Source organism: Carassius auratus, chromosome 28 (genome assembly GCF_003368295.1).
Source record: "Carassius auratus strain Wakin chromosome 28, ASM336829v1, whole genome shotgun sequence".
Classification (NCBI taxonomy): Eukaryota; Metazoa; Chordata; class Actinopteri; order Cypriniformes; family Cyprinidae; genus Carassius; species Carassius auratus.
In genome coordinates, this window is record NC_039270.1 from 12,757,372 (window position 1) to 12,782,671 (window position 25,300).

Here is a 25,300-nt window from a genome sequence, read left to right on the forward strand (position 1 = left end):
CCAGTGATAATATTGCAGAATTTTAATTGCTGAATTTGTGGCAAATGGATCTGTTATCTGTGCTTTATTCTGTGTAGAAAACAGGTATAGACATTTAAAAACAATTATGTATTGCATTTTGTATTAGTATGGATGTACTAATACAAATAGTACTAATAGTAAGTATTTTATTTTACATTATAATGAATATTGGGAGGAATGCATTTAGTTGTCATGAAAACTGTCACAATGCAAAAATATATTGATATATCTACGGTACTTAAAACTTGTATATCTTATATAAATAAAAAAGCTAATACATTCTGGCATTTTTTCACAAACTACAGCAACTCGAGTAAGTTCGAGTTCAAACATGCAACACATATATATTCTAAATGGCTAATTAAAAACATATGCAATTTGATTTTTTTTCTTTTGTGGTATGAATTTTTCAACAATATTCTACATTCATCAAATATTCTATATTTTTCCTGAGATTTATCCAAATATTTTCGCTTTTCCAAGATAAGATCTATCATTTCCCTAAACCCTAGAATTCACTCTCTCCTCAGTCCATATTTCTGGATTCACTCTTCAGTCGTTCCTTCCTCTCCATGATCCCTCCGTTCTGTTAATCCCCTGCTGCTTCCTGCCCATCATCTCAGCCAAACCCCAAAAGAGCGCTGTACATGTGCCACACACACTCACACACACAGATTTGCGACCTGCTGTCTCAGTAAACACTGCTGCAGTCATCTGTTGAACCACAGGATTTGGTTTTCGCAGATAGAAAGAGAAAAACGCAATAGATAATTGACACACAAAAAATGATAGCAGGTTGTGGAGACAGCAGGTAAACATAAGGCAAAGTGGAGGCAGAAACAGAGGGAAACGACAGGACTATTTTTGAACAGTGAGAACAAAACATGGGACAAAACAAAGGAGGGAGAAGGTGTCAGTGACAGAGAGAGAAAGGGAGAGGGGGGCGAGTCAGCAAACGAAATGCGCTCATTCGCTCACGAGACAAACTGAGTGAGAGAGAGAGAGGGAGAGAGAGAGAAAGAGAGGGAGCGTGAGCCACTATCATTCGTTCCTGACTCCACACGGGAACACACCATCCCTGGAACACGGAATCTGGCTGGGAGCGGAGAAACGGGAATGCACTGGGACGAAAAAAACTGAGGAGAATAAATATTACCTGCCATCTGTTGGTCTTCCTCACTCATCTGTCATCCACTGTCACTTTCTTTTTGTCTTTTTCTGAGGAGAACTTCTTCAGAGCCTCCAGTGAAAACACATACATATAGAGATATATCTATAACAATCCTATACATATATCAATATACAGTATGCCTGTTTTCATAAACAGCGTATGGGTAAGCAGACGGATTCAGATTCTACGCTTCAGAAGCATTTCCTCCACTGTAGGAAGCTGATCTGTTGCATTCTGAGACGTGTGCATCTGCACCACGCGTCCACATGGAGAGAGACAGACACAGAGAGGGAGCTTAGATAGGTGCTTTGGGAGCTGGATTAAATGTGCTGTTCTGTCTTTTCATGAATGTGTGTGTGTGTGTGTGTGTTCGTTTTGTGTTTTCTGTATGTGAAAAACTAAAGGGGCTGTAATGATGAGACCTCTTTCATTCTTTCTGTGTGTGTGTGTGTGTGAGAGAGAGTGTGTGGTAGATGACAGATAGCCGAACTGAGAAGTCATGATAGAGCTGAGAAGAAGAGGCCCCAAAGAAGCCAGAACCAGAGAAAAATGTGTTGATGTTGTTCAGAGGTTGTTCTTTTATTGCTCAGGAGACATCTCACGTTGGTTTCTTGGAGTAGCAACTTTGTGTCAGATGTTTCTCCTGAAATTTCTTTGGAGAAAGGAACAGAAGCTAAACTTATACTGTGAATAGCGCAGCTCATTTAGATTTCGATCAAATTGAGTTTGAGTTCATACTAAAATAGCAGACTTTGGTGTCTTGGTCAAAACAGAGGATAGTTTGAGACAACGTTTAGATCTGTGTTGAACCTCTCCTCAAGAGAAGCACCCATTCTAACTGGAGACTGTGGTCTAGAAGAAAGAATGGAGATGTTAGAGAGATCTTGTTTGTGATTTCTCTTTCCTGTGGGGTCTGCGAGTACGCTTGTCAGCGAGAGAGAAGCAGAGAGCGTGTGTGAACGAGAGAGAATATCTGATCAAAACAGCTGCATGATTACACACAGAACAGAGTTCAGCAGATCAGATCAGATCAGACCTGTTAGTTTGAGAAGAAGTGGGCTAAGAAGAGTTGTGTTCTGGTTATGTTTTGGCTTCCGATAAAGAGCAATCGAGTGGAAAAATACAATCTGCAATGTTGCTCATTCTGATCTAAGATTAGCACACACATCTTTAAAAGGTCCAACACGTTGTATTTATACCAAAATATTTGATCTTTAAAGTGTCCATGTTACGTATATTTCAATTATGTCAAAATAATGAAATTATCAATATATTTCATAAGCATATATTTTTTTACTGTGCTATGATTACAATCATTAATCATTATATATAAGTAATATTTTATCTATCTATCTATCTATCTATCTATCTATCTATCTATCTATCTATCTATCTATCTATCTATCTATCTATCTATCTATCTATCTATCTATCTATCGACAGTATATATTGCAATTAACATTTATTTATTCAGAACTGTCAGCAAAAATATTTGGGTGGCAATGCATGGAATATATTTTGACCCAAAAGCATATAGTTATAGTTTACATTTATATATTATTATATATTTATATATTTATATATATATATATATATATATATATAGTATATTATATGTTTATTATTTATCAATAACTGTTACATGAACATCTTAGCATAATCTTTTTTGGACTGAAAAGGGGAGTTTATGACAGTATGTTTGGTGTTTTGTCACAGGGGACAGAACGGAGCTGAAGGAAGACACATTGACTGTGAAAACAAAAGCGTCAGGAGGACTAAAGAACAACAGATATTCATTTGAGAGAACAGTACAGTGTAAAACACTGAGAATGACTTGTGGAATACCTCCGAACTGTAGCGTGAGGCATCTCTTCCTCTCTGGCATCACGCAGTGTTCAGTTGGACAAAGATCACGTATATGGCTTGATTCCAACAGTTTCATCTCTTCAGGCTTCTGAACCGGAATTCTACTAAGTGCTGTTTTTTTATGTTTTTTTCTCGGGCCTCGAAACAGTTTGTCTCAAGGTTAGATCTTTGAATCTGGAGTCTCTCCAAAGGGGAGGAATCTCGCTCGCTCTCGCTCTCTCTCCCTGTAGTGATGACAAAGAAGAGCACGTTGTGTGCTGAAGTGGCGTGGAAAGCTCTCCGTCTCATTCCCTGATGAGGGCTGCATTCCCTGTATCAGCTTGTCGTTTAGGAGCCGGACGCCAAGTCAGCATCAAACCTGCTCTAAACTTGAACTCTTTGCTCTTGGTTCTCATTAACTAAACTCTGTTGGTTTAATTGTACCCAGTGACGCTGTTGCACTCTTGGATACGCATTGTGGGATTACTCAAACAGGATCATGGCTGCCTCACACCTGTTTCTGAATGTGTTGACTGCCGTTTTACTGTTGAGCTACATTTCTTACGGTCAAAAATCCAACACCGCCAGCACAGGTGAACAAGCCACAAATCGGACGGCTGCTCCGTCTGGTGCGCCGGAGGTCACACTCGCGACCCCCGGGTCAGACGCAGAGGAAACCCCGTTGGCTGGCAGCCGCTGTTGGGGTTACTATGATGTAATGGGCCAGTGGGATCCTCCGTTTAATTGTAATGCAGGAATCTACCTGTTCTGCTGTGGCTCCTGCTACTACCGATTTTGCTGCCAGTTCAAGGTTCACAGTCTGGACCAGACGTCTTGTTCCAATTACGACACGCCGGTGTGGGCCAACACAGGCAAGCCGGCGGCTCCAGTGACCGATGTCCAGGAGGAACCGGATCGAGACCGCACTCACATGATCGTCTACATAATATGCGGAGTGGTGGCCATCATGGTGCTGGTTGGGATCTTCACCAAACTGGGCCTGGAAAAAAGTCAAGGAGGACAGACGGACATGACAAACTCCAGGTGAGTGGGAGTTCATTCGATTCTCAGAGACGTCTCATTTAAGTATCAACTTTGCATTAGATTTTGCTTCTCATAATTCCTGAAGAGACATTTGACATTCAGTAAATGTATGGAACTGTTAAGATAAAGCCTTTTGGTCTGTGTTTTTATTGTAGTTTTTTGCATCTTGGCAGATCTGAGCAATGTTTGAGTTTTCTTCAGAAATTGTAGAAGAAACACATGTGAGAGGCTTTTTCTCAGCAGAAAAATCTGCCAAGTAGGAGACTTAGAGTTAGACCAAAGTCTCTATTTGTTTGTCTGTATTTGCAGACTAGCTCTGTACAACCATAGGAGAAACATTTTGAGTTCCACAAAGACATTTTTGTCATCTACATTCTTAAAAATAAGATTTTTTTTAAGTTACGTTTTTTATTTTATTTTTTACATTCATTTGGTTCCATGAAGAACCATAAGAGCTGTTTCTTGTTGGCTTGTAGGAGGTTCTGCAGATTACTGAACAGTTCTTGACAGTAAGAAATGGTTCTTTTAGGAACTATTTGCTGAAATGTTCTTTGGGGAACGGTTCTTCTATGGCATTGCTGTGAAACCCCAATGTGGAACGTTTATTCTTTAGAAAACTATATGTTTTGAAGAACTCAGAATCCAATCTAAAGAATTTATAATGTAACATAATTTAATTTTTACCTAAAAAAAATCATAGGCTAAATCTTGCTCAAGCTCCAGCTTGTTTTTTAAGAACTTATATAGAACATTATATTATTACTGATGAGACAAAAGATGAATATTAAGGTGTTGCAAAGAACCAACGAAGACTTAAAGTGGGGACCAAACAACTGAGACCACTAGTGTAAAAGCTACTATATGATTACAGATTATATTGTTAGAATAACAAGTAGAAACAATATCTTAGTACTTTGTATATTCTTTATTGATAGGAGTTCTCGATATGTCCCCCAGCATCATTTAAGACAACCCTAAGAGTATATTTGTGCTCCAGTGGAAGAAAGAGCATCTGACCATCTGTACAAAGAGTCACATAAGTGTCACACATTTGCTTATTTGATTAGTAACCTAGAAATAGTGCTAAATCTGATATAATTCAGATTTTTTTAAATAGAAACTTTAATTGTATCACACATTTCAAAATCCAACACTTTTCTAGATTTTAAACTCCGTTTTCAGTGCAGGTTCAGGCTTCTGCTTCCTACTGTATTTCTAAGCTCATACATTCATGTTGATTTCTCAAAGCTTGGCTTTTGTTTGAGTGGAACTGTACAGTACGGGCTGCTATCAGTTTAAAAGAAGAAGCACAATGAAACATTTATATTTTTGGTACTCCTCTACCATGTGTTCTGACTATATGACGTTTGTGGAAAAAAAGAAAGAAAAGGAAACTATTTTAATGCACTCAACACCATCATAATGTAAATAAAGTTGACACTTTGGTCTCTCTTCAGCACGGGGAAGCGTAGCGCTGTCCTCCGGGGCGGGAAGAGTGGGACGTCAGTCCAGCTATCTGTCTCTCATCCGTAATGTGGCGTGGCAGACAGACACCACCATGATTTAATGAGGGCTATTGATAAGAGCTGGAAGCATGCCATGCCCGAGATAGAAAGCGTGCGCGAGAGAGAACGAATGATAGATTATCCGTCTGATGCTGATTTTAGCGGGTGGATAAAAACAAATCTTTTATGCTTTGTGAAGCAATAATAATAAAAATCACATGGCAGAGATGCATTTCTAAATGTATTCAAATTGATAAGAGTTTCTGTTGGTAAAAATAGGTTTGAGATGCACACAATGACAAAGGCAGTGTTAGAAGGGCAAGCTAGTGAAGTGTATAGCCAGCTTTTTAATTTAACCCGATTTATCATAGGGAAGCTTAATGAGGCTCGATAAATGGGTGCCAAAAGCAGTGAATAGTTTGTGTTATAATGGCGCAACTAAACATATCCAGTGTCTGTTGGGATGAAACACAGAGGCACACTGAGGAGAGAAAGAGCGTGATTGTATTGACCAACTCTGAGAAATCCAATGAGGCCAACATGACTGGATTCATCCAACACAAAAATGGGCCAGTATAGAGACCAACGTGCTCGCACACACATACACAAAACCCATCCTATGCCAGTGACCTTATAAAATCACAGGGTCAGAACAGTGACTAATGACTGGTGAAATGTCTGGAAACCGAAATGGCATGCTTCATTTGAGTGTGCGGATGCATGTTGTGCGCACTGAGCAAACTGACCGTGCTGGCTTGAGACGTTCAGGTTTTATGTTTTTATGCATAATCTGACCTTTCATAATTACCTTTGGTGTATTTGAAGGGTGTATTGCGTTTGAGTGCGCTTGCAAACTGTGCTCGCTGGTGTGGGTTTGTTTTTCATGTGTAAAATCAATTCAGTTCAGCATAAAATGAAATGCTTTTTTGCCACTACTCGAGTGATGGCTGGACTGTGCGAGTGCTCTGCTTTCTACTTACATTATTTTTATGTGCATGCTTGACACGTCTCTTGGTCAGACATACCAAGTTTTACTAAGACAAAGTTAGTAAACGGAGAGCCAGAGAGTCTTTTGGAGAGCATTTGTGTGCTTACGAAGTAAACATCGTACATCTGTGCTGAGTGCCTCTATTACATGATCATCCAGGCAATAATGGAAGTGGCTCTCTAATGTTTTTTTAATGTCTAAAATATGTGAACATGCAAATAAAGCTTCACATCGAGAGGCTGGGAGAAAAGAAAAAGAACAACAAGGACACAAGTAAGGGCAGTAACTTGTAAAGTTTTTAATGAGTGTGTCCTCAGTAAACACCAAGATGCCTGCTTTCTAATACATGCACCATGTTGCCAGGAGGTAGCAAATATTTAATAGCAAATTTTTGCTACCAGTGGGCTATGTTGCACTGCTTTCTTTTGAAGATGAACTTCACTTTCAGCCTCCACGCCCTGGTCAAATCTCTGTTTCAGCCAGGTCAAAGAAAAGGGTTGAAGGTTTGTCTGCATGGTTAGCATGGTCCAGTTAACCCCTGGTGGTTGATCTCATAATTACACCACCTGGTTCTGAAGTGTGCGTCTCCTTCAATTCCAAAGGAACTGTGCATTCAAAAGAAAAAAAAAAAAATTGTGAGTGACACATAAATCACAGATAATTCATTATATTATCATAATTATATGTTTTTACATCGGCCAATTTTTGGAGGACTCATAAAGCCTACTGTATCATTTGATACAAAAATGTCTAAGGCTATGTTATAAAAATGCTGAAAAACCTTTTTTAATAATGTAAAGTAAACAGAAAAATAAAAACATTTACTGGACTGAAGCAACTTAGGTTTACATGATTATCCATACATCAAATGTAAATTTTTAATCAAATGATTAAACTATGAATTTCAAATTTGATACATTAGACCTTTGAGGAATGCCGAACACAAAATAAATTGTTTTTGAAGAATTTTGAAGAACCAAACATTTGTTGGTCCCCACTGAAATCCAAAATAAAATACAAAAATACATTGGAAGTCAATGGGTATTGATTAGCAGCATTCTTCAAAATATCTTCTTTTATGTTCAGTATACAAAAGAAACTCATACAAGTTTGGAACGACATGAGGGTGAGTAATTAATGACAAATTTTTAATTTTTGCGCGAACTATGAACTAAAGTCACTTTAAATGTCATCTTGGTAAGACATATTGTTGGGAGATATTGAGCAACAACTTGTTAAAATGCATTTTATGTGTAAGTAGTCTTCTTTGAATCTCATTGATTACAAGCTTTAAAGAATTTAATCTTATTTTTTGGCCATATTAATATGATCAGCTGCACCAAATTGCATATTTTTGCCTAGTTCAGGCCTCCAAGCTTTTTCATTCTTGAGCATGACCTTCTTATTTTCCCATATGAGCCATAAAAGTCTGATCTTTGATACTTAACAAAAAACACACATGCCAAATAAACTGTTCCATCTCAAAATTATGTATAGGGTTTATAGGGTTAAGAGTCCTCCAAAATTAACACATGGATCTCTCATGTACAGTATATGTACATTTGAGGAGCTTGTGGTTCATCTTACGGATAAACCTCACCACAGATTCCTCTATCTCTGATTTCATAGAGTGTGTTTGCTGGTCTATATTCAGCTTTACTAGCCAGCAGACAGGGCCCACAGAATACAGTGGTGCCCCATTAAAAATGCATTACGACTTCTGATAGAGCTGATTCCCAAAGCTGGCCCTGGAACTATTAATGTGCCAGACAAACAAACTGAGCCCAACAGTGAGTCCACCAAGGCGAGCAGAAACCAGCGGGAGACGTCTCACAGGTCCTACTGTACAAACCTCATGAATAGCCTACACTGAAACCTGCTGCACTTCACTTAGCCACAGGTCAAAGACTCCCGGGTGTTTTTCACAGCTTCTCAAAAGGAAAGAAAATGCAGAAATTATGAGAACTGATGCAGAATGACTCTTGACACATTCGGCAGTTTAATGAGAATAAAAAAAAAAATCTTTAAGTGCAAAAAAAAATTATTACGTATTTGCGTCCTCACAAAAGCTGTCATTAATGGTAAAATGTATGGAATTTGTAAATAAAAACAATTCTGAAGCCTTGATTCCTCTATTATTTGTAATGCTCAACATATTTCCACCTCCTGAGGATTTTGCTAATTACTCTGCCCATTCATAAATTTCCATCATCAACAAATCATGCATATGCTAATACATCTGTTTACCTTTTTTAGAAACTTTCTAGTAAACACATTTGTGTTGTTTTATTCCTAATAGTTCTAAACCTTCTTGTCCTCCATAACGTGCTAATTTATGTTGCTAACTAGTATCCCATTAGCTTACATTAATTGTTGGTGTAAAACTTAGTATCTCCTCGGGGCAGGCTAATTGTTAGCATAAAATGCTATGTTTTGTAATTTTCCCCCTAGTTACACTTATTGTTAGCATGTTAACACTAACAAGTGGGTTATTGCAATGACATGTTTGGTTTTGAAATCCCACTCACTGCATACATTTAATGGTGAACAATGTTGTCTTTACCAGTAATTAGCTTCCCATTTAACTGTAGCACAGCCTCATCAGTGTCATTGTGATACTGTTTCCTGCGTGAGAACATAGTTTGATTAGTCATTGTCTGTCTTGGAAAGCATTTCTAAAGAAAAAAAGAAAATAAAATGTTATATATATATATATATATATATATATATATATATATATATATATATATATATATATATATATATATTTAGGTCTATATATGGAGGAGACCGGGGGGCTTGTTGTGACGCAAGGAAGTTGTCAGAAGCACTATATCTCAAGATTTTGAGTCAAAGGACAAATTACACAGGTCCAGTTGTGTTTTCTATTTAACCAGTGACTTTGTGTGTTGGTTTGAAATATCTGTTGTAAAGTCATCTTAAAATCTATTCCATTATCATAAGATTTTTTTAAATAATTCTATTACAGTACGTGTACGCACATGTACTCACAGTGTATTTATCTAAGAAAGTTCTGGTAATACAAGGTAACTACATGGGGTAGGGTTAGGCTTAGGGGTAGGTTCAGGGTTAGTACCTAGTTATTACATAGTTATTGTCATTACTATAAGAAGTACATAGTGTGTACACGAGGAACAGGACTGTAAAATAAAGTGCTACCAATAATTCTATTATAATCACATATAATATTAGATGAAAACCTTGAACTTAAAAATTTCATGAATAAATTAAATAAAAATAGCAAAGATTTCTTGCCCTGGCAACTAACTGAAATAAGTTAATGAATAAATAATTACTAAAACTGAAATAAAAATAGATTAAACATTAATAGTAATATTTTAAAAAAGAAAACAAGCCCACAAAATTACAAATAAACAATAAATAATTAATTCAACTTAAAATTAAAACTTTAAATGAAAATATAAAATTGAAAGCTAATTCAAAATATTATTAAAAATGATAATAGTAAATCAAAGTCAAAGTGTCAATTCTTCCGCTTGTAGAGCACATACATACAGAGGACTGAAATTGTGTTACTCTCAGACCCTGGAAGCATACAGATAACACTAGAAACTATAAAATAAATAATATTATGCAGAGTTTACCTTAATAAATAACTCTAAAGGTTATTTTTCATATTCTGTACTATGTCAGGTATGGCAGTTTTTTTTTATTGTTGTAATTTTACAATATCTGCTTGCTAAAACATTGCTATTTTTGTGCTTAATAATTTAGCTTAGAACATATTATATAGCCTATTAGCATTGCCTCTTTAAAAATGTTCCCTTTGTGATATTTTCCCCCACTATAGGTTGGTATGGTCTTTTTTACTTTTTTTCCTGGTCAATAATGGTGGAGATATTCCTTTATTATTATAATTATTATTAATTTTTCTTTATTTGGAGACAAAACTTTTGTTTATAGAGAAATTGACTGTGAAATATAAACCTATACTAAGAAACGTTCAGTACAGCAGAAAGTGGGGCAACTAGCCCCAGTCTCCTTGTTGAAGACGTGACCTGTCAGTTTCTCTGCATGCATGGACACATTGAGTCGCGGTGCTCATGCGGGTGACAGAAAATGGGAAAGTCTCATCTACTCATAATTTCCTGTCAGTTTTATTGAGTGTATCTATCATTAAAAACTGCACCCTAACCTCACTTTAGCCCCTTTGACAAACCAATCGCCCATCCCACGGCCGTCCTGTTCTGCTTCATTGAAGATTGAGTGGGCTCAGAGGGCTTTTGGCAGCTCGAGGCTCAGCTATCAGAGCCTTTTGAGATTAGCAGTTTGACTGCATGTACCTGTCTATCAATGCCTCGGTGAAGAAGCTGAACAGCACGTTACACACGGACGGACATCACTTCGGCTATAAAGGTGACCGTCTTGTAAAGCTACTAAATGGACCATTGCACCCATGATTGTTGCAATTCCTCGAGGAAACTGCCTCCCATAGCTCAGGAGCAAAGATGTCAGTGATGGATGCTGCCACTACGGATGGATTAGACACCGATTACAGAACCTCACCGCAGGATACTGCTCTGCCCGAGATTTCATTTTGACTTAAATACCACGAGGAGTAAAAGGCTAAAAGCAAAAAATGATGTGTTTTGCAGGGGCAACATCAAAAAAATGATGTCAGGAGACAAACTAGTCTAACGGCAGAAAGACATTACTTAAAGGGACAGTTCAGCCAAAAATAAAAATGGTGTCATTGTGTACTTACCCTCATGTTGTTTTTCTATAGAGAATTTATTTTGTTATTCTATAGAGAGTTTTTCTATAGAGAAAAACTACTGCAAGAACATCCTGCTACTCTTTTCTATATAATGAATGTAAATGCAACCCAGGCTCATTTGGAAAAACATGCCAGATGATAACATAATAACTGTGTTGTTTTTGCATGTTTTCAGCATTTCTATTCAGTAAAAAATATATATATATATATATATATCTGGACAAAAACAAACAAAAGTATTCTGATTCAGGAGGCTTTTTGCACCTGCACATTGTAAAATAATTTAGCCTCAAACTGTAAATCTCCTTTTCATGCATACAGTACACGTGAAATGGACACACTGAACCATGCTGACTTCAGTTTAAAAAGCTGTAGACGCCTGTGGTGTGTGTGCGTGTGCGTTTTGTTTTTGGCTTCCACCACACACAGAGCGTATTTGTGGTCCCCAACTGTTTAATGGTAACACACACACAACACATACAGTCATTTTACAGCATTGCATAACGTGGGGTGATATTGAATACACCCCGGGCACAGTTTGTGACATCACTTAAACGCATCTCATTTCCCACCATTGTAATATAGCTAATGAACAGCAAACTTACCACACACACACACACACACACACACACACACACACACAGTAATCATACAAACTCTGTTCTAAAGTCTAATGAACTGCTTTGCTGTCTACATAGTGAGCATTTTGACTGAAATTGAAGCTCACAATGGTGCTATCATACACACAACACAAATCAGAGTGCTGGAAGTCCCAACATACACTTAAATCCAAAGGAGTTTGATATTAACGTTGCTTAGTTAATGCTGCTATACTCAAAAAAAAAAAAAAAAAAAAAAAAAAAACACAGACAACCAATGGAGCATTCTGAGACTGCCTTCATCTTATTCTCATTTGCATGCACAGATATTTAGCACCCTAAAAAGTAAAATGTCTAGATTTGGCTTAGCTCTAATTTATTTCTCGAACTATGAAACCATTTTCCTCAACTGCAATATCGGCTTAGCATGCAAACTTGTTTTATGTCAAAAATATTTGAAATGCCTGAATCAACCTGTCTAGATTTGCACAAAAATATGGTCAGATCCAGTAAAAATGGTTAATTAGGATAAGAAATGCATGTCGTCACTTTTTCAAGCATTGGTCCCGCTTCCAGTGAAATCTCATTGGATTTCTGCTCAACATAATTGTATTTTTGTATAACTGTATGAAATCCTTATCTGGTGTTGTGCAGTAATTATTCTTCCAATGTGACGTAAAACAACTTGTTGCAGCAAAATTACCCCATTTGCTCCTCTCACAAGAAATTCTGAATTTGCTGTCGAATATAATCTAAACAGAGGTCGTATTTCGAATGTAAAATGGCACAAGTGTGTTTTGGCCTTCACAGTGAGTTGTGTGTTTGTGAATGTGCTTTGTGTCTTAATCACATTGATGGAAAGTCGATGGCTAATTTGCAATTTGTTCCAGCAATTGAGTACTTTACCTTCTCGCTCTCTCTCCCTCTCTCTCTCTCACCTTGATCCTGAATCACTGCTGCACATTTCCTGTTAATCCCACATAAAAAAAGAGACAGCGAAAACACAAAACAGTGCAGTGATAAGTATCACCGATGAGCTGCTCAGAGCTGAAGCCCTGCAGGAGGAACGCTTATTTTCTTTTCCATGTCTCATCCCTCATTTCAAAGGCTCAGCGCTGCTCAGTCATCCTGAACGGACTTGTTCCAGGGGGGATGGTGGGATTGGGTGTGGGGGATTGTCAAGGCCGAGCACAAGAGAGGACCTGATTGAGACCAGGGGGTGTGTGGGGTAGGGATTGGACAGATATTTATCTTGATCTCTGTCCTGTCAATCAAGCTGCACACGCTGGAGACATCTACAGTCGATGGGAAGATGAGGGAGATGGACGAGAGAGTGGAGGAAGGACTCGGCGTGAGAAGTGCCAGAGAGAGGGAAATGTATATGGTTTATTTGACTGATGAATCTAGTAAAATTAAGGAATGAAGGATCATACTTTCATACAAAATGGGGTATTGAAATGCGTTCTATTTTAACTTGCTCATCGCGTGAGAAGCTGAAAAGAAACATCCATCTGATGCATATACAGTAATCGCAGTCATTTAAAAAAATATCAACAACCACAAAAAATGCCTGTGGTTTTCAACTCTGACTACTTGGCTGAGTTATCTGTAGCTTCACGAGTTCACATTTACTTAGAATTAAATAAAGTTATGCATATTTGGCGTGGTGTCCGGGGAGAGAGCTCCGAGCCCGACAAGACTCCCGAGCCCGGGGCACCCCCCCCTGGCCGGGGAGAGAGGTCTGAGCTCGGTGTCCGGCCCAGCCCAAAGTGCTACCCCAAGTTCTTCTCCCCAAGCTAGGGTAGAAACTTGTCTTAAGGTGCGTGATTGGGGTGGCGGAGGGATTCTGAAAGTCGAGAGATGACGGAGGTAGGACGTAGTGATAGTTTATAGGTGTTTTTCTCTTGAGCTGATTGGTAAACGGTGTAATCACTAATGATGGACTGGCTGTGTTAATTATCCGTGCATGCTCCTCCCTAAATTAGTTTACGAAAATTCACTTTCTTGTAGCTGAAATAAATTAAAATATGAATAATGTGTAAAAATTTAAATTTAAACAAAAAATAGAATTGAAATCTGAACTGAAACTATTAAAATGACTGGAAGTTTGCTTAGAAAATGCTACAAATAGAACTGAAGTTAAAAAAATAAAAGCTAAATAAGGATATTTTAAAAATTAATATGAATTAACACAATAATGCAATGTATATGAAAATAAAATAAAGCAGCAAAATGAAAACTGAAAATAAAAGTGTATTAAAAAATATTAATTGCAAGATTTTTTGTTTTGTTTTGAACAACCACATTAGCCCCTGCAGAATTCTTCATATCTCCTCTATAACGCAGTCTGACCTTTTCAGGAAGAGGTGCAGGTCCACCTGGACGTTTTGGTCATTCATCTCGGAGGTGGAGTACGGTTGCTGTGCCAGTTGGTGCAGTGGTGCAGGACTGATGTTTTTATAAACCTTCACTCAGCAAAGGCGCCAGTGGTTCATCATTTCCCCCTAATTGCACCGTCTTGGACTGCGGTGTGTGCACCAGTTAAGTCAGCCGGCATGTGTGAGAGAGTGTTTTTTTCCAAGTGGATTAAATACCTACGTGATGCATTCATCCTCATAAGGGAGTGATAAATGTGTACGTACGCTGGATTTATTTTCTCTCTTTAACCCCACATCACATTCAGCCATTCAGTCCACTGAAGCTGTTCTAACAACATTCTGGTCTTCCAGTACCCAGAGCAAAAACCCTTCTGTGTTTCTTCCACGAGCACATTAGCTCAAGTAAAGCTGACCCAAATTGAAGTGCTCGGCTCAAACCACATGTCCATTGTGGATGTGTTTGGAATTCTCTGCGCAGCCGCGCCACAAATGGCTGTTGGTTTTCAGACAGTAGAGCAGATTAACTTAATTTAGGATTAAATTGCTTGCACAAAATTTCATTTACTGCTTACCTCTGGCTGAACGGCCCACATCACAAGCAAAGATGCATACAGAAACAATGTTCTGCTTAATGTGCAGTGTCTTTCCATATATATATATATATATATATATATATATATATATATATATATATATATATATATATATACATATATATATATATATATATATATATATATATATATATATATATATATATATATACATATATATATATATATATATATATATATATACATATATATATATATATATATACATATAAATATATATATATATATATATATATATATATATATATATATATATATATATATATATATATATATAGTACTGTAAAACTATTAATCATGGTTAATCACATCCAAAATAAAAGTTTTTGTTTACATAATATATGTGTGTATTGTGTATATTTATAATGTATATAAACTCTCATGTACAGCATATATTTTGGAAATATTTACATGCATATACATTTATATATTTATATTCTTATATTTTATAATATCTCTCTATATATAAAGTATAACCGATATGTTTTTCTTCAATATATATTTTTATATGCATAATAAATATACACAGCACACACACAGATATTATGTAAACAAAAACTAAATTTTTGAGGCGATAAATTAAATAAAAAAGAGGTGAAGGGACAGAAAAGATGTGGTAGAAACAAGTGTACAAGCAATAGGGATAACCGCACCCTGGAGAGAATTGTGAAACAAAACCCATTCAAAAATGTGGTGGAGATTCACAAAGAGTGGACTGCAGCTGGAGTCAGTGCTTCAAGAACCACTACACACAGACGTATGCAAGACATGGGTTTCAGCTGTCACACTCCTTGTGTCAAACCACTCTTGAACAACTGGACTGCTGCTGAGTGGTCCAAAGTTATGTACTCTGATGAAAGTAAATTTAGCATTTCCTTTGGAAATCAGGGTCCCAGAGTCTGGAGGAAGAGTAGAGAGGCACCAGGTCCAGTGTAAAGTTTCCACAGTCAGTGATGGTTTGGTGTGCCATGTCATCTGCTGGTGTTGGTCCACTGTGTTTTCTGAGGTTCAAGGTCAACACTGATATTAATAAAAAGCAGCAATAAACTCAGCAGACAGAATGATTTTTGAAGTGATACTGGAAATTACAATTCCGTCATCATTTACTCACCCTCAAGTTAACAAAGAGTTGACTGAAGCCATTGAATTCCATAGAGTTTTATCCGATATTGGTCAACTGTTTATTTACCAACATTCTTCAAAATATCTTCTTTTGTGTTCAACAGAAGAAAGAAACTCATGAACTCATTGGAACAACTTTAGGGTGAGTAAATGAAGACACAATTTAAATTTTGGGCTGGATTAATGCTTTAAAACATACAGATACTGGCCAATGTAGTTTATCAAATGACAACTGGAATGTAGTTTTTGTAATGATTTATACAGGTTAAATAGAAATGCTAATTTGTTGTTTGGGATGGATCCACATTAACATTTATCACTACACCTGGTGACTAAAATTAAAATCAAGTGCAAATTAGAAGAAAGGTCACATATTATATAAGCCTGAATAAACTAGTCTGGTTTGGTCGCCAGCTTTAAAATGCTTCAAAAGATCACTTAAGAGGGTGCTTTGTTGAGACTTATGAGTTTGGAAAGAGATTTAAAGTCATTCCCAAACTATTTAAAAAGTATTGTTTTTGGATGAATAATATAACCTTCACCCACAAATACAGTCCACACTAAGTTCCAGTATCAATGAAACCACATGTTGAAAAAGGACAAACCTTTTCTGACTTTCACAGCGCTAAACTGAATTGAAGTCGTTCCTGAATCTGCTTACAGCCTATCGATTCTCACTTTATTTAAAAATGTATGCCTCTTCTGTCTCACTCTTTTAAAAATATCCCAGAATTCCCTCTCTACCCCTTTACCGAACACTTTTATTTCATCACACGCACACACATTCTCAAAGCTCTTGAGCGTTCAGACTGAAAGCTCTGTCTGCCCTCAGTAAATACTCTCAAATCGCTCACGGATTTTATCTGAATCCAACATTTTATTTCTCACCTCTCTCTGATATCCGTTAGGAGTGTGTGTGTGTGTGTGTGTGTGTGTGTGCTGTAATGCAGTTCTCGGTTTAGCCCAGTCAGCTCTATAGTTATTAACACAATTTACAGAGTTATAGCAATGCAGCCGCCAGGATCACCGTGACGCAACCATAGAAGGACACAGAGCCACACACATTCATAAAAAGCATGTGCCCTTGAGTGAAGTGCAGTATATAAACCCAATATTCCCGCTGGTCCAGTTTAAAAACAGGCAATCAATGAAAACTGACCTGTTCAGAAGAAAGCGAGGAGGTATGACCCAGCATTTCGCCCTCTGAGTGTGTGGATCTGTCTCTCCTCTCCACTATAATGAAACGTGTCGTTATAAAACAAAACAAGTTGGTCTGGAGGAGAGAAAATGAGTTCTTTGATGGAGTTCCACAGGGGACGAGATCACAGGACGTCTATATGAGAAAGATCAGAACACAACCTCAGCAAAGCACGGAGAGAGGCAGAGATGAGAAGGAGAAATGAAGCTCTTTAATGTGGAGGGTTTTGCATCTCTCCACCATAGCTCATCCAAAAAATGAACGTTCTTCTTATCTTTCCATACCTGTTTGAGTTTCTTTTTGCAAAGTCCTGCTACTTGCACTTTTCCATTCTATTACAATAAATGAGGACAGCTTTAAAGCTTCAAAATGAGAAAAGGCACCATAAAAGTATCATAAATGTAGTCCATATTTACGGTATTTCAAGAATTACATACATTACATATAATTATACTGTGTATAATGAATGCAAAAGGAGAAAAGTTCACATTTTCATGACAGTGAGACACTTATTCAAGTTTTATGCAGATGACACAATAATTGATATAGTTTTTACTTACAGTTGTTGTATAATGTTGTTTGATTGTATGTGTTCAAACCATTTTTGCCATTTTGCAGATTTCAAAATAACAGCTTTTATTTAAAATTGACAACTCATGTAACATTTTGGTTTCTTTACATATAATTACACACACACACACACACACACACACACACACACACACACACACACATATATATATATATATATATATATATATATATATATATATATATATATATATATATATATATATATATATATATATATATATATATATATATATATATATATATATATATATATATATATTTTTTTTTTTTTTTTTTGGAATAAAAGTGTTTCCTAACCAGGTTTTTGAACGGTAGTTATAATAAGTTATATACTAATACATTTGATATTATTATTTTTTATTATTAACATTTGATATTCCAGTTCCAAACAACAACAGTGTGGATAAAATACTCTTTACTGAGACCCTATCTCATTTACTGTAAAAGGGACCAAGAATTCATGACTGTCCCCACTTTCAAGGCCAAGGACAGTGTGAACGCACTCTTTGTTCTTTAAAAGAAACTCAGTCACCTTTAAGTAGACTCAGCCCTTACATTGCTCAGGAGAGGCTTTAGCAAATATTATTCGTAAGGATGGCAATAATCAGGAAACCTGTGTGTGTTAAAAGCACATGACTCATATGACTGAATCCAAAACATGTCTCATGGTGTATTTGTTTAATTTAAACCACCCCATTTGCTCAGTTTCATGAAGGGTGCCAATACGTCTTGAGTTGCCTTTAGACTTCATTAATCTGCATTAATCTGACGGCAGACTGTTGAGAGAAAGAGAGAGAGAGAGAGAGAGAGAGAGAGAGAGAGAGAAAGCCAGCGAGAGAGAATTGCCTTAGGGAATGATGTCTTGCTAGTACAGCTTCAGCCTGTTCTTTTCTCTGATTGCTACATGAATTTGCTTGTGCGTGTACATGTACAATGTGAGGCGTTTAGGGTGAAATGTGTCTCCTGTTTTTTTTGTTTTTTTTTGTATCGGCCAACCAATACCATAATTCCAGCTTTTAAACAAGTGGTTTTATTCATGTGATATACAAACTTCTTCCCTCCAAAACAAACTTAATGCAAGTATTTGAATTTTACTTTATATTTAACTTATGCAGTAGTACTGTATAAGCATTTTGCTTATTATATAAGCATTTTGGCAGATAATTACTTTAGTATTATGACCAATGACCAAAAAATGTCAGATGGTAAAATTCAATACAATTATGTTTGTCATTTAAGATTAGAACATGCTAAATTAAATAATATTAAATGCTGCCATGGTGTTATGAATTTAAATTTGAATTATTATATACAGTATTGAAAATTAACATACATTTTGAGAATCCTTAAAGGAAAAATTCACCCCAAAATAAAAATCTGTTGAATATTTACTCCAAGATGTAGATGACATCTTTCTTTTCAGAATATATTTGGCAAAATGTAGCATTACATCACATGATCATCAATGGTTCCTCTGCAGTGAATGGGTGCCGTCATGAGAATGAGAATCCAAACAGCTGATAATATTAATAATAATAATAATAATAAATAAATAAAAATTACATTGCAAGATTTAAATTGATGGTCTAGAATTGTTTGGATTACTTGTGGATAATTGTGATGTTTTATCAGCTGATGGACTCTCTTTCTGATGGCACCCATTCAGTAAGCAAATGATGTATTGCTAAACTTCTCCAAGTCTGTTCCCATGAAAAAATAAAAAAATAAAAAAAGTTTACATATTGGATGGTTTTAGGGTGAGCAAATGTTCATTTTGGGGTGAACTATTCATTTAAGATTTCATTTAACATTGTTATCAAATTATCAGTGTTTGTAAAGATTAACTTTAAGTGTGTGGTAGATGATGGCAAAGCTAATCTAAATGTAAAAAACTAAAAACAAACAAACAAAAAAACATGCATATTCAAATATACAATATGAATGAAGGAATCTCTATTGCTTGCTTGAATTTTGAGGTTTGTTAGTATCACTGAGTAACGTGTTAAAATCAATATGGAATCAAAAATATCCTAATAATATACCTCACTTTGAATGTGACTTTTAACAAAAAAATTTGTTTTATTGTTTCACTCAGAGTAAGTGAATTGGTTGTGGAGATTTTACATTTTTAGCTATGTACTTTGAGGCTGCACTCGTGATGCTTTGGCCAAGCATTTTTTTGTCTGCGTTTGCTTGTTGACGTAGTATTTTTCTGGCATTCATTTGTCTGTGCGTGAAAGAGTAAGACTTTGAGGACTAGAAGTGCCAGTCAAAGAATGTAAATTCACAGCCAAAGAGCATCTATGAATGTTTATCTGTATATGTGTGAATCACAGGGCATTTTAGTGTATTACAGTTTTACAGACCTGATATGAGCTGACAGGTGTAGCTAAGCACAAGGAACAAGAACTAGAAAGGCATAAATGCTAATTCTATGCAGTGTGCATTATCTTTTGATATATGGAGTGTATGTGCGCGAGTCATTATTCAGTAGCAGTGATAAAATGTTAGCGACATGTGGTCATGTGATCACAGGAGGTCGTTGTGATGCTGGGATGTAGATTCAGACATTCTGGATTTCACAGCAGAGATCCAATCAATAGCAATGAACTGTTAGTAGGTCGTCAGCCTCCCTCCATCAGCATTCACTACAGAGTACAGAGAAGGTGCATCTACAGTATCTCATACAGATGCCCTGGTCATACTTGACTTCCAAAAACAAACAAATAAGAAATTACATTGACCCCCCCCCCCCATCCCATACATTTATGTCTTTATTATATATTTGTACACGCATCTAGTGTTTTATTCCTCCTGGGTCTTTCAATCCACCAAACTTGGCACAGTCCTTCAGGCTGTTTGGACTATGCTTTTGTTTTATCTACTCACCCAAACAAGGAACAACATTTGCATGTTTGCTTATTCTGTGTATTGTTTACATGAATTAAAAATTGTGAGTTTTGAGAATATCTTCTTACATTACCATTGTCAAGTGAGCCCCAAATAGACCATCAGTCCTAGATACATAAATGTGTGAGCTTTTATCTTAATTTATAGCCACAGGTCTGATTACTACCACATCTGCTGAATCAATAAATCCCTTAAATCTGCCTTTGTTTTACCGTCCATTAAAGTCTGCCACATTTTAATTACGGTGTAGACAAATGAATTCGATAGATTGTGATCTACCAAACCGCTCCACATACAGAAGCACTGTAAAGACTAGATACCTTGTCAGCAATATTGAATAACTTTTAAAGATTATATTTTTTGCTTTAATAAGTAAATGCAAATTATTAAACAGGCTGTCACTTCTAGTTGGACGCATGTGGACTCGAATGCCGTAGCTAGCATGATCATTCATAAAATCAGTAGCCTAACAGTTCACAATGAAATCCATATCCTTCCTTTTCTTGTAACCCGATAAAATCAATCCACGGCGATGAGCATCACTGGAGATGTTTAATCCACAAGATTTCTGAGGATTATTCCTGTTTGCTGGCGTTCATGTCAATCCACAAGTAGTTTTTTAGGTTAAGCTATTTCATACAAAAGTAATATGCTTTGTCTAGCATTGTTTTACATTACTGAGCATAGCATGTAAATTGGTATCAACTCACATGTTTAGCTTTTAGTCTGCTTGTTACAGTCAAAAAATAAATAATAATAATGATAATAATAATAATAATAATAAATCAATACAGTCACATTACTATGTGCAATAGCTTATATTAGACAGCCCACGATCACTAGATTTTATACGGGAGTTACTATAACGATTTTGTAAATGGTGATCAGCAACCAAATATTGATAATGTGGAAGTTACTGCCCTTTGCCTTGGTATGACTTCTCACGTTTTGCAGACAATGCAAAGGCAGAGTACTTAGATTAACTTCAAAATAGGGGTAAAAATCAAGTTTGAGCTTACAGTGTTTGAATGTAGATCATTTTCATTAGTAAAACATCTAATTGTTAAATTTACAGTGTCCTATCTATAATTAATTTGGCTGGACAAGTAAAAAACTTTAAACTAATTTTTCTCAGTTTCACAGTCTAGCGAGTTAAGGTCTTTGGCCTTTGTCGTGCAGAGCTGAGAAACAAAATAGTTGACATGTGTCAGTCTGGAAAGGGTAATAAAGCCATTTATAAGACTTTGAGACTCCAGCAAACCACTGCTGAATCTTCCCAGCAGTGTCCGGCCTAACAAAATTACTCCAAGAGTGACTTTCCACGTAGTGCCAGGCAGGTATTTACAGCTTTTTTTCAATTAATAAATGAAATAATTATTTAAAAACTATAAATAATAAAGAGATATTCCTGTAGCTCAATTGGTAGAGCACTGCGTTATCAAACGTTATCAAAGTTGGGGGTTCGATTTCCCCGGGAACACATGATATGTAAAAATTGATAGCCTGAATGCACTGTAAGTCGCTTTTGATAAAAGCATCTGCTAAATGCATAATTATTATTTTTTTTTTATTTATGAATTGTTTCTACACCATACAGTATATCACACACATGCACACACACACACGCACGCACGCACGCACGCACGCACACACACACACACACACACACACATATATGAAATACATGTTACAAAGGATTTAGCTAAATTCTTTTTAGCATTTCTTTTTTAATTCAAAGAAAATCTTCATCTACTGTATGCTTTAATTTTTCATGCCTTGAAAGCATCTTTAAGGCAAACTTTATCACACCAACATCAAAGTTTGTCTAGCTCTATCATACTCAACCAGAAAACATTCGAATGACAACATGCCTCGCGCATATATCAAATACCGTTTTATTTATAGTGAGCCACATCTGCTGAAAACCCGACTGTATTTTGCCAAAAGCCCGTTCTGACCACATGTGCTTGACTTCCAGCAGTGTGTGACGGGGAGTCTTGAGTGTAATCACATCAAATACAAACGCACTCCATTTGTTCCCTGCGGTCTGGGGGTCTTTGATATTACACTCCATGCTCTATTAGTTTACAACCCTCAAAGAACAACGTAAGTATGATTTGATTTTTACAGTGCATGTTTCTATAATTATTTTGTACCTATAAAGTATGTACGTGTAGGTAAGGGAACAATGTGTTACGTTTGGGTAATAAGGAGGTAACAACCGGATATGCAACATGCAAAGAACTGCGTAAGTAACCTGAAGTTACTTTGTAAGTCTGTGTTTCAGTAATTATAGTGTTCCCATGGGTATAAAAGAAACAATGTGTTACGAGGGTAGCAAACAGATTTACAAATTATTTATAATGGAATTATTTCCATTAAAACTTAACCGGTACCTATTCTATTACTATGCCGAGGAAAAATCATACGTTTGGTGTAGCCTGTATAGGTTACATAAGCCTTTTATAATTTAGAGTACAGCCCGCAATTTATAGTGTAAGTAAACAGAATTTACAAAGTAAGTGTTTTGAAATTATAGTGTACCTATTCAGTATCTCTGTTTAGGTATAAATGAATTATGGCCTGTTTGGGGAATAAAGGGGTAACAAACTGTAAAATGACTAACTATTTATACTGTATTTTATTTATAATGTATTACTATTTATAAGTATTTTGAAACTAAGGGGTACCTTTTCTAATATTAGGCAGTATTTATGATCTAACAACAATCTTATGTCTGGAGTGATTTAGAAAGGCAATATAGGTAGGCCTACTTTTTATAATTATAATGGTATTTTATTATAGGTATTTTTTAAGCATGGGGTAGGCTATATATTCTATTATTAAATGATTCATGATGGACATTACTTAACAACAAAACTAGACATGCAGTGAAATCATTTAATGATTTTCTGCTATGATTTATAACTTTCATTACATATATCAGATGCTTTTATCTAAAGCGACTTACAGTGCATTCAGGCTATATTTTTTTGATCAGTATGTGTGTTTCCTGGGACTTGAACCCATGATCTCATGGGCTGCAAAGGCAATGCTCTACCACTGAGCCACAGGAACACTGTACACTCATACAACAAATTGCTCTGAAACGATTGTTTATGCAGTAGGTCGTACATATCATTCGAATTATTTAGCAAATCTTGTTTAAGAAAAAATGTAAAAATTAAGTTCAATTTGTTCATGTTTTTGTGTTTGGTGTTAAGCACACAGAACTGCTTGCGTTTGACCATCGGGTTACTTATTTGTTTGGGTCTTATTCAACCCAAATGGGGTTCAATCAAGTCAGCTTCCTAACCCAACAGTCTCAACTGAGCATTTGGATTGAAACAATTACCGGCGTGTTTTATATGTGGGCTATAAAAAAGTGCACAGTGTATGTTTTTGCTAAATCGTTTGCCAATATGAGATTGTTGTTAGATTGTAGGTGTCCCTTAGTTTCAAAACGCTTACAGTAGAAATAATTGTGTAGTTTCACAGGTTGTTACCCCTTTATTCCCCAAATGTTGCATATTATTCCCTCATACCCACACGGAGATAGGCTTCTGAATAGGTACACTATTATTACCAAAAAATTGATGCTGTAAATTCTGTTTACTTATGCAGTACGTTGCGGATTGTAATCTAAAGCATTATTGAATCATCCTACTTTAGTTGTGTGTTTCTGTGTGTGATAACTTAGCATCCATGTTTAATTGTATTTCTACACACATACTCTACTTTGTAGCATATGTTCACAAGAAGGGTGTGTGTGTGTGTGTGTGTGTGTGTGTGTGCGTGTGTGTGTGTGTGTGTGTGTGTGTGTGTTTGATGCATCACAGTGACGTCAGTCATTTGGCTTTGCCCTGAAGCCTCATCTGTTCTGGAAAGTGCTCTGTGTGTGTGTGTGTGTGTGTTTGCATTCCCAGTGACATTTGCATGAGTGTGTGGCAGAATGGGGGAAGCCTATTGTGATGTTTTCATTCAGATAATGATGTGAGATGAGATAAAGGAATCTGATACAAGGGATAGATTTACATGGGCTGAAGATCTGACCACAGTAAGGCAGTAATCTGCAAGCAGCATTATCATAGAAATAGAATAGAATAGAAAAAGTCATATATGGAAGAAGCATTACTGAATTAATCACATTCACTTTTTTTTTTTTTACACCTCACTCTGTTTATGATGACAAAGGCCTGGAATAAGTACTACATGTGAACACAAACTTCTCGATATCACACACTGTTGCATTCTCTCTTTTTTCTCTCTCTTTTTCTTGCTTGTAAATCTGAATTTACATTTTGCCTTTTCTTTTCCTCACTAAAACATTTTTTTTTTATTATAACTTGTTTCTCACATTTTTTTCTCAATTGAGGGCGCACAATTCAAGCATATCTCCATCAGAATTTTTATCAACTGTTTATAGTCAGTTTATATCTCGCAGTTCTAAATTATCTTGCAATTCTCAAACTTGCAAGAAAAAAACCCAAATTACCATTTAATTTTTAAGCTTTCATACATTTGTGTCTGCTTGTATTTTAATAAATTATAC

The 25,300-nt window shown here is 36.2% G+C and overlaps 1 protein-coding gene across 2 annotated transcripts in view; it reads left to right on the forward strand.

Moving 5' to 3' along the window:
* Positions 1-823: 823 nt before the first annotated feature.
* LOC113046825 (protein shisa-9-like) overlaps positions 824-25,300 on the forward strand; it is a 62,760-nt gene continuing 38,283 nt past the window's right edge. Inside the window, exons 1-2 of one of the 2 annotated variants that reach the window (XM_026207862.1) lie at positions 824-1,355; positions 2,909-4,081. In XM_026207862.1, the coding sequence (XP_026063647.1) occupies positions 3,537-4,081 (545 nt within the window). In that variant the 5' untranslated portion in view covers positions 824-1,355; positions 2,909-3,536. The remainder of the gene's footprint in view (positions 1,356-2,908; positions 4,082-25,300) is intronic. The other variant, XM_026207861.1, reaches the window with a different exon arrangement.